This window comes from Otolemur garnettii, unplaced genomic scaffold, assembly GCF_000181295.1.
Source record: "Otolemur garnettii isolate 467f Iridium unplaced genomic scaffold, OtoGar3 scaffold00019, whole genome shotgun sequence".
Lineage (NCBI taxonomy): Eukaryota > Metazoa > Chordata > Mammalia > Primates > Galagidae > Otolemur > Otolemur garnettii.
The window spans coordinates 19,335,436-19,346,431 of NW_003852414.1; the positions used below are offsets into that span (position 1 = coordinate 19,335,436).

General features: G+C 43.5%; 2 protein-coding genes across 2 annotated transcripts in view; one reads left to right on the forward strand and one right to left on the reverse strand.

Annotated features, from left to right (window-relative positions):
• CAMK1D (calcium/calmodulin dependent protein kinase ID) overlaps positions 1-10,996 on the reverse strand; it is a 366,147-nt gene that overhangs the window by 135,930 nt on the left and 219,221 nt on the right.
• Positions 10,584-10,996, forward strand: LOC105886689 (non-histone chromosomal protein HMG-14; the record flags this gene model as incomplete). Its single annotated transcript, XM_012803256.1, has 1 exon — positions 10,584-10,996. A coding segment is annotated over exon 1 (258 nt), but the record flags the coding sequence as incomplete, so codon positions are not given.

Below are 10,996 nucleotides of genomic sequence, written 5' to 3' on the forward strand. Positions count from 1 at the left end.
CCAGGCCAACTAGCAAGGAAAGAGGAGGACCCACGGTTGCCACCTTCTCTCCAACTAGGTAATGAAGCATCTGGGCCTCAGGGGACTATGATCCCGGGCATCCCATTAAAGCTGCTGGGATACGGCAACATTTCCTCAGAAAGCAAGAAGCCAATTCTAAGAGAAAAAAGAGCGATAAAAATAGGAAAAAGGAAAAGAGAGACAAGGAAGCATGTTTTGAACTGCTGTCTAGTATCAGTTCCCTTTCAGACTTACATTATAAAATGTTCCTCAGTATTCTAAGAAAATACCCAAATCCAGAGATGATGATGTGGAATTAAGTGTTCTTTAATTTTTGCACCTCAGTAATTAATGTTGTCACACAGTCAGTCCGGGTCAGACCCAGAAAATCAGGCACATTCAAATGGAAGAAAACATCTTTCAAACACTTCCATGTTGGGAATTCATGACGGTGTTTGTGGTTAATTGTATGTAGTTAGTTGTGTGTTTTTAATTTTTTTTTTTTTTTTGGAGACAGAGGCTCAAGCTGTCGCCCTAGGTAGAGTGCCCTGGCATCACAGCTCACAGCAACCTCCAACTCCTGGGCTCAAGAGAGTCCCCTGCCTTCACCTCCCAAGTAGCTGGGACTACAGGTGCCCACCACAACACCCAGCTATTTTATTTTTGGTTGCAACTGTCATTGTTGTTTGACGGGCCAGGGCTAAATTCAAACCTGCCAGCTCAGGTGTATGTGGCTGGCGCCTTAGCCGCTTGAGCCACAGGCGCCGAGCCAGCAAATTTCTTCATAATCTAAGAGGAGAGCTATGGATAGAAAGAAAAGCATGTTTTGCTTTGTGGATGTTTTTTTTTTTTTTTCCAAAGAAAGGGTGTGTTATACATATCACTTCTCCTGAATCACACTTTATGCCAGGCAGATGTGATACTGAGGCAGTCTTAGTTTATAGTTTTATTATATCCTGCTAATATAAGATTACGACAACTGAAAGGATGTCAACTCTTAAGAACTCTTAAGAAACTTCCAGGGTGAGCCCAAGGGCTACTTGCAAATTCTCAGGAATGACACTATGAGTGGTTTGTAACCACAACTCTGTGCCCTTCACTAGTTTTCTTTTCCAGAGTTTAAAGGAAGTGAGGAAAGTAATTGTGTCATGAAGGAGGAGGGGCCAGGAGAAAGCCAACCATCTGGACTATCCCTGACCACTACCCAGAGTGGCTGGGGAGAGGGGTGTGGCAGTCACTGTTCTCCTGTGTCCAGCAGAACAGCTGATGTGCCCAGGTGGTGGCCCCAGTCTGTAAGCCAAAGAGCAGAGAGGGCTGGGCCAGGGTGAGGTCACACACAGGCCTCTGGGTACATTTTAGGTGACTCTGACCTTTCAGAGGCAGGCATAAAGATTTTTCTCCTTCAAGTATCAACATCAGAACATTTTAGTCCCATACCTAGATTCCATCAAGGTCACTATTTTTTTTTTGAGACAGAGTCTCACTATGTCACCCTGAGTAGAGTACTGTAGCATCACAGCGGGCTTAAGCAATTCTCTTACCTCAGCCTCCCAAGTAGCTGGGACTACAGGCACCCGTCACAATGCCCAGCTATTTTTTTTGTTGTAGTTGTCATTGTTGTGTAGCAGACCCAGGCCAGGTTCGAACCTGTTAACCCCAGTCTATGTGGCTAGTGCCCTAGCCACTGAGCTACAGGTGCCAAGCCCAAGGTCAGTATTTTTTTATTTTTTTGATATAGTCTCACTCTGTTGCCCCAAGCTACAGTGCCATGGCATTAGCCTAGCTCACAGCAACCTCAAACTCCTGGGTTCAGGCAATCCTTCTGCCTAAGCCTCCCCAGAAGCTGGGACTACAGGTGCCTGCCACAACACCTGGCTAATTTTTCTTTTTAGTAGAGACAGGGTCCTGCTCTTGTTCAGGCTAATCTTGAACTTGGGGTCCCTCAGCGTCCCAGGGTGCTAGGATTACAGGTGTGAGCCACTATGCCCAGCCTCATCAAGGTCATTTCTGACCAGTGCTTTTCAGTCTGGTTCCCCTAAAATCCTCCAAGTTCTTTTTTTTTTGCGGCCGGGACTGGGTTTGAACCTGCCACCTCTAGCATATGGGGCTGGCGCCTTACTTCTTTGAGCCAGAGGCGCTGCCCAGTCCTCCAAGTTCTTAATAAATACTTCAGAAAATATAATGAAATTATATTTCTGGACAGGCAACTGCAATGGATACCAAAATGGGGGCACTGGGGAGGCCCCATCCACGTGTTCATTTGTGTTTACATTGATAGAATCTAGATCAGGTAAATGCTATACAATTGAAACAATAAGTTCAGGCTTATAAAGCACTACAGAAACTTACCTGTTTCTGTACCGGAGTTCTACATAATTATTTTTTAAAAGGATTCTGCTAATAAAAAATGAAGAATAGAAAACAAATGTAAAAGTGGAAAAGGGAGGGTAGAAACCGATGCAATAAACAATTCAGAAGTGAAATCAAGAGAGTTCTTCCCTCTTCCCCTTAGTGAAGACTAATACTATTAACATATTCTCAAATACAAAGGGAAGGGCTGCCCTCCAAAAGTTAATTCCAAAGATGGTAATGTGGCTTCGTTTTGCTAAATCTTTGGCCTCTTTACAGTTTCTTTAAAAAAACACAAAGTCATGTTAATACCAGGAAGAAGCCCAGGACGCAACTATGGAGACAGGTGGGGTGGGGACAGGTGCATGGCAGGTGTCTGTATGTACAGATAATTTTTGGCCTCTCTCCTCAGGCCCAGCCTAGAGTCCCGCAGTTGCTGGATCCACAGCGTTGGCGTGGCTGTTTCACGAGAGGCTGGGGAGATGGGGGGCGGAGGGGAGCCAGCACTGCTTGATCCACTGTGCAGGCAGAGAGCCTGGCAGAATGAGTTAGCTGGGGAAAGGATGCCAAGAACATTTTAGAGGTAGAGAAGCAGAAAGAATAAGGTGGAAAAGAAGCAAAGTGTGGCACCTCCCGAAAAGCAGGCAGAACTGAGTCCAGATTCCTTCCCAAGACTTTCACACAGCTTCAGGAGGCAGTGGCAGCTCCCACGGCACCTGTGAGGACTCATGGGGGCTGCAGCGTGGCAGGAGTGGGATCCTGCATAGGGGTGGGGAGCTGATGACCCACCTGCTGGTGTTCCCCCCATTTATCTTTTTGTTTCCCCCTCTCTTTATTCTTGAGGGTGAGGGATGATGCTATAGGCCAGGGGTCCTCAAACTTTTTAAACAGGGGGCCAGTTCACTGTCCCTCAGACCACTGGAGGGCTGGACTATGGGCCCCGGGACCAGTTGGCTGCTAAGCAGGACAGGCAGTGGCGGCAAAAACACCTGGTGGGCCAGATAATGTCCTAGGTGGGCTGCATGTGGCCCGTGGGCCATAGTTTGAGGATGTCTGCTTCAGGCGATCTCAGCATCTGGAGACCTAGTGTTAATTGGTAACAAACGATCACACAGGAGCTGTCCTTGACTCGACAGGTGCTCAGATGTGATGAGGGAATGCCACACAGGGGAGCAGGTGTGGGGCAGGGCAAGCACAATTTCTCACTGCCACGGTGGCCCTTCCTTAAAGTCTACCACACCCAACAGCCCTCTGGGCGCATCGCCCCACACTTTATAGAGAGCCGACATAAAACCCACAGACTTGGGGCTTCCTAAAACACAAGAGAGGATCTACAAGGGCTAAGCAGTGCAGGAATAAAGATAAATAAACACAGTCCCACACACCTACGGGTGTGTGGTTCCCAGGCCAGTGAGGGAGGTCAGATGTCTACATACACATGGAGATACAGCGTGACTGGTGTCCTGCCAGAGAGCCAGACATGGGGCTATGCAAGCACAGCACGCTCTGTCTGGGCTCTTACTCTGCCCCAGGCACTCTGGCAGGGCTGCACCCCTGGGGTGACCGGCAAGTGTGCCCTGTCCAGGAAGGCAAGGGAATAAGCATGTGAGATAGAGAACACCCCTGCAAGGACACAGACATACAAAGGTGTCAGACTAGAGAGGAAAACAGATGCATGGCAGCTCAGTTCCAGAGTAGATAGGGGACGAGCATGACAGGCTTCACAGCCAAAGTCAACTGGGTGTGTTTCACATATAAGGAACTAAGAAACAATATGCACGCATTAAAAACCCGGCTCTGACAGTTTCCTCTGCAGGGCTGCTGAAACTGCACAAAGTTAAGTGGCTCCTCGTAGGCCTCACTTGCAGTCCTGACCTCCCTTCCCTCACTAAGGCTACAACTCTAAACATGGAATTTCCCTGCGCTCCACTTTTAATTTCCCAAGTGGACAGTTTATATACACTTCTCTCTTTCTCCACGAACAAGTAGAGAAAGTCAATGTGGCCAAAGTGTTAAATGTCTGGATTTCCTTAGAGAAAGAGGCTGACTCAGGAGCTCTCGAAGGGGAATGATGGGTAAACAGAGTCCTGCAAAATGTCAAGTTCATTACCCTTTTTGCCAATATTATTTTTTCCTCTCATGGAAAGGGGGATTATGAAAAGGAAAACCATATCCAGCATTATCTAGGAGTTCTGTCTTCAGAGTGTTCCTTCATCTCCTGGATTAGGAAGAATACCATTGGCTGAACACTTGTCATGTCTTCAGAAAATACACTGCACATGTTGGAAAGATTCTCTCCTCTTCATCAACAACAAACATGCTGAGGCTGGGCATGTGGCTCCCGCCCGTAATTCTACAATCTGGGAGGATGAGGTGGGAGAATTCCTTGAGCTCAGGAGTTCAAGACCAGCCTGAGTAAGAGCGAGACCCATCTGTACTAAAAACAGAAAAACTAGCCAAGCATTATGGTGGGTGCCTGGAGCCCCAGCTGCAAGGGAGGTTGAGGCAGGAGGATCGTTTAATCCCAAGAATTTAAGGTTGCTGTGAGCAATGATGATGTCATGGCACTCTACCTAGGGTGAGACAGAAAGAAAGAAAAAAAAAAAAAACCACTGATGGGATAAAGTGCAGCAACTTGGAGAGATTTCTGATCACATAGAGGACCCAGCCTCAAGCCAACCCAAGTTTCCACAATCCCCCCAGCACAGTGCCCTGGTCACTTGTCAGCCAGCCTCTCCTTCCTTTCAGAAAGGTATGAAAGGACCTTTCTGAAAGCACCTTTCCTTTCCTCACCACCTGCTCTGTCTTCTTCTGAACTTGCACTCAAACTTGAAACCTAACAATAACTCAGCCACAAAGTCAAGGTAATGCACCCCACAGCTTCCTCTCTGTATTCGTATAAGCTGAGGCTTGGTAAAACACAGGTCTTAAAATTTTGACGTCCAACTGACAAAATGTCTTCAGGTAAACACCAGCCTCTGATCTCCACATATACTGGAAAAGAATCTTTGAAGTGGAGATTAAATAAAGTAAACAGTAAAACACAAAAATCAGTCTAGTGGGGGAGCCACCAAAGCCACCTGATCGTCAAGGTCCCCAGGGCATACTGAACACACACATGCTCCACTACTTCCCCTGCCTTACTACAACACCAGTGCTAGGCAGGAGGGACCTGGGAATTGCATACATTTTTTAAAAATCTCTGCAAATTCTATTGGTTAGATAAAATTTGAGAAGCAACACTCTAGCCAGCCCTCCCTTTACAGATGGGAGAATTAGGTGACTGCCCCACAAACTGTCAACTGGTCACAATGACAGTATACCCCAGAATATAATATCTTTATAGTCTATGAAGAAACAACTTTTTTATGCATAAAGTGATAAATCAAAATAACAAATGACTAAATAAAATACATTCTATCGCCTACCAGGTTTGGAATTTGAATTCTCGGGCACTTCACAAGATAGTGGCATGGGGAGAGAATATTCCCCTGTGCTCACTGTCCTATATCTGAGCATCTAGAACCTCAGCCCACATGTCCACGCTCCATCTGCACACCGGCACACAGACGTGCCTTAGGCCTGGCGACAACCCACCAGAAGTGCAGCAGGGACCCAGGAGGAAGTCCATATGGGCCCTAGGACATTTGAGGTCACCAAAGAGGAATCTGGTGACAAAGAGGAGGGAATGGGCAGTGGGTGGGAAGGTCTCCTTGGTCTGTGTCCCTGGCCCTGCGGACAGCTCTCTCCAGCGGGCACAAAGCCAGGACACAATCCCCTAATGCAGAGGCTCCTCTCACCCAGGTCTAAGAATGGAACATGCTTTGAGAGAGCAGTATGGTTCCCGCTCAGCTACCAACAGACCCTCCCTCTCCATATATCTTCATCTTTGCGAGTATGAATACACATTTTTACAGCAACTCTTTTCTACGAAGCACTGATAGCGATACCCAGAAAATTTGTTGGAAGCTTGCTCTGTATTTCTACAATGAAAGAATCTAACAGGGCAACTGAATGATATTTTTTAGGTAATGCAGTACTGTCTCATAATTCAGCTGGGTTTTGATAGTTCTTTTTATTCACTCTTGTATTTTTTTGTAGTCACCATCATTTATATAGAACTTAGTATGTGTAAGACATGGCTAATCACATTTCATCTCAATATCTTATTTGCATAACTGAAAACCTTCGGAAAGGGCCTATGACCCCTATTTTACACAGAAGGAAGCTGAGATTCAAGTAGATTAGATAATTTGCCCAAGGTTGTACTGATAATTCTGTGGCACATGGTGGGCTGACACCTACTTGACTATCTCATTTCTAAATTCACTTCTTTCTACTCTTATCAACTGCCCCTGAAATGAAAGTATACATCTATTCCCCCTTGTTTCTTTAAGATAAGTAAATTATTCCAGAGAAAGAGAAGTTTTACTATTTCTGTAACAGTATAATATAAATTACATAATAAGATTTTTTTTTCAAATTTCTACTTATAATTGTAGTCTGACAGGGCTTTTGGAGATACAAAATCAGACTGGAAGAAGTTAAGAACTATTAAAAGGAAAGGATATTAAAAGTACTCACTGACATTTCAGGAAATTGCTATTCTAATATAATTTTCAGAGGGAAAAATCTTATAGAATGTTTTATTCAGAAATCACCTCCCATACTAAGTCTCGCATTTTTAAACCAGTTTCTATATAAAAAGGATTAAGAGAATTTTTTAAAGTGAGTAATTCTTCCCATGGATATTTATTTTCTGTTCAGTAGAAGGTACCACACAGAAGCTGCTCTTTACGTTTTGATTACTTAAAAGAAAAAGAAAAACAAAGCACGTTCAGAATTCTAACAGAAATTCTCCAATTAGTATAAAAATAACTGAAACAAAGTCAGACAGCTTTATGGTGAAAACAGACAAATTAACTTTAGCTTTTCCTAAGGAACATGCTTCATGGGCAGCATTTTGAGATGAATGGATGATAAATTATTTTTTAAAACCTCTGAGGGTGTGGTGGACACAGAGTTAGTTGCTTCCTGTCAGTCAAGCTAAGCCCTTCCTTTGGTACTTTCTTGATTTTCACTGGGTGATTCACATTGTGCCTTTGAAGGAAGTTAAGTCCACCTCTGGCAGTATTTGGCACAGGCCTTGAACCAGGAAGCAATTGTCCTACTAGTTACTGGCAGCCATCTTGTGACCCCAAGAAGAGACTAACATGGTGTGAAACTGCGGAAAACAGAACGAAGAGGAGGGCATAGACCAAGTTCTCCATCTCAGGATTGTTTTACTGAATCAAACCAAATATAAGCCCACCCTATCTCTGGGTGACACATCAATGAGACTTATTTAAGTTAATTTGACCTTTGTCTTCTGTGACTTACAATCAAATGTGTCCTAATTGACAGAGAAGGTCCGACAAGTGAGAAAGTTCATTGACTTCTTAGCTGGTCAAGGAAGTGTAAACAAAAATAGTATATTTCACATTTGGATTTAGAAAAACAATTTTAAATGCTAGCTAATAATGAGTGTAATTATTAATCCTGATTAAAAATAGTAGGGCATAAGTGATTGCTCCTATCAAACAGAAAGTGTGGGAAAATTGCACCTCAGATGCTTCATAAAAACATCAGCCATTTAAAAAAATGTGAAAAGAACGAAGAAGACAGAGGAGGATACAAACTTTGGAGTGATTCTGAGACATCCAAGGCAAACGGTAAAGATCACATGTGCTAAGAAAATGATGGTGCTGCAGGAAAAAAAGTAATGGATTTAAGCCATTTGTGAAGGTTATCCAGCCTTCACACAATCCCACTTGGATTTCTGCACAGTATTAATCTATTCTTGAAATAAGAAATTTCTTCATGAGCAATTTGACATATATTTCTACTTTCTTCAGAGATAAAGAAGAGATCCTTTGAAGGCAGCCTTATAGGAATATTAACACGATATTAATATTAACTTGTAATGGCTTATGAAAAAATAATGTCCAAGTCATTTTCTCTGTGGAATTACACAAGATATGAATCACAGCTTGCGCTACCAGTGAGGAAAATGTATAATTTAGTACAAAAGGCCAAGAGTTCCTTCGGAAACAGAGGGAAGCCTCCATATGGGAGGTGACTTAAGTTCTAGGGGAAAATCTAAAACCCAAGATGACTAAGAGCCAGGACCCTGCAGCTCAGCAGGACCCACCCTCCAGCCCCACGCCAAGACAAAGGCAAAACAAGCTAAGCCATGAGGTGGGTCTAACAAGTAGGGAAGAAAAACGAAGAATCTTCTGAGGGGAAAAGTCACAGAGGTTTCCAGTGTATGGATGAAGTGCTCTGGGGAAAGAAATATTAATTTTGATGACACGCTAAGATGCTGAGTTATTTGATTTGTCATAAAAATGAAAGGAATTAACTTTTGGTGGCAAAGGCTTAGTCATTTGGCATAAAATCCTTGGGTTTGGCTTGTCTTTAGTTTGTTGATTCACGCTCATGGAAAAAGGGACAGTTATTTTTGTTGGGAGAAAAAGTTGGGAAATTCAGAGAAGTAACTCTGCCCTGTTTTCACTCAGGCAGCTCCAGTAGGAGGACAACAGGACAGGGAGCGTAGGGGGGACTCCCACAGCCCAGAGACGGCGAGCTCACACAGACGGTGTAAACAGAACGCGTCATGGAGTCGGGAGAAGAAAGAACTTATCATTACTTCTGACAGTCATTTAAGATAATAAAAAGTTACGTAACTCACTCTCCCAAGACTCCTCCTGACTTATTTTTACATCTATTTTACCTCATGTAAGTTTTCTTTGCAGAATATTCCCATACTCGCTGGAAATAATTCTGGAACATTCTTCTATATTGTCAAAGTCCAGTCAGAACTAGAAACCCTAAATCAGCAGTTCTCAACCTGTGGGTAGTGACCTATCCTACATATGGTATGTAGATACCTACATGGCATCCTACATATCAGATATTTACATTACGATTCATAACAGTAGCAAAATTACAGTTATGAGGTAGCAATAAAAATAATTTTATGGTTGAGGGGGTCACCACAACATGAGGAACTGTATTAAAGGGTCATGGCATTAGGAAGGTTGAGGACCACTGCCCTAAATAAAGAGGGTAGATTAATTTAATTTAATCTAAATTAAATTGAAAGCATTTAAAAAAGAAAGAAACCAGTGTTAGAGTAAATTTAAATTTTTATATTATTATCAGAATTATTTCTGGATCTAGCTTCTGGGATATATGTAAATTCAATAATTAGACCTTCCACATCTTTATCCAAGCTATTTTTTTTTCAGTATTGGAAAGAGTATGTTCTGAGCCAGTACTGAGGAAAATCCCTCAAAATTTTGGGTATGGCTACTCAGACAATCACCCACCCATTTAGCTGTGTTATTATTTACTTAGTTCCTATTTTTCCATCTCATCTACCAGGGTAGCCACTAATTCATTCAACAATCACTTACTGAATGCCTCTTATGTGCCAGGCCCTGAAAGTACTGGAATAAATATTTGGCTCTGGCCTCAAAAAAATCACATTCTAACCCATCCATGGGTCAGGAAATAATTACACCACGTGATAGGTATAGCACCTGGGAGCCCATGAGATTTCATCTGTGTTGACATCTTCCTGGAAATTTAATATCATTACATATCTACTATATTTCCAGACTTAATCTAATTAGCATAATGCACTCACACTGAACCCACGGGACTCCAAGGGATCCTGCTTCCTTCTCGTAAACCACTCAACACCCATCTCTTCAGGGACGTGTTTTAGTTAGTATCTGTTCAGGATCAATGTATTGCTTATGGTCATAGATTTAAAAGTTTCTATTATTTGAACATTTGCTTATTTTTTAAAAATTCAAAATCATTTATCAAAACTGTATTTTAAGCCAAAGGCTATCTGTGATTATTGATAAATTATTTTTTATGATCAATTTAAAAGAAAAAAATGTACCCAGAATATGCAGTTACCACACACTGGACAAAATGAACATTTCTGTGGAGTCTGGTAGAGTATGGACTGGGGTAGGCTCCACGCAGCAAATTTGGTCACAACATGACATACCGCCACCAGCTTCGGTCAGGATATCCTCCAAGAATGTGTAAAATGCATAAAATGTCCCTTTACCAATGACAGGAGATGCAAATAGTCTGATGATAGCTCACCAAAGAAAAAGACATTCTGTATTCATTTATTTCCTTCAAGGTTTCCGCAGAGAAAATAAAGTACCGGAATCCAGTTCCATCCGGTTCTCCCACGGCCCCCGCCGCGGGTCTCAGCAGCTCGGGCGGCGGGAGGAGCGGCAGCGGCCAGGCAGCGCAGGTTCGTGAAGGCTCTGGGCGCCCCGCGGCCCGCAGGCACCCGGCACGCGCCTAGCCCGCCGCCAAGATGCCGAAGAGGAAGGTCAGCTCTGCCGAAGGTGCGGGGAAGGAAGAGCCCAAGAGGAGGTCGGCGCGGTTGTCAGCTAAACCTGCTCCTGCGAAAGTGGAAACGAAGCCAAAAAAGGCAGCAGCAAGGGATAAATCTTCAGACAAAAAAGTGCAACCGAAAGGGAAAAGAGGAGCAAAGGGAAAGCAGGCTGAAGTGGCCAACCAAGAAACTAAAGAAGATTTACCAGCAGAAAACGGAGAAACTAAAACCGAGGAG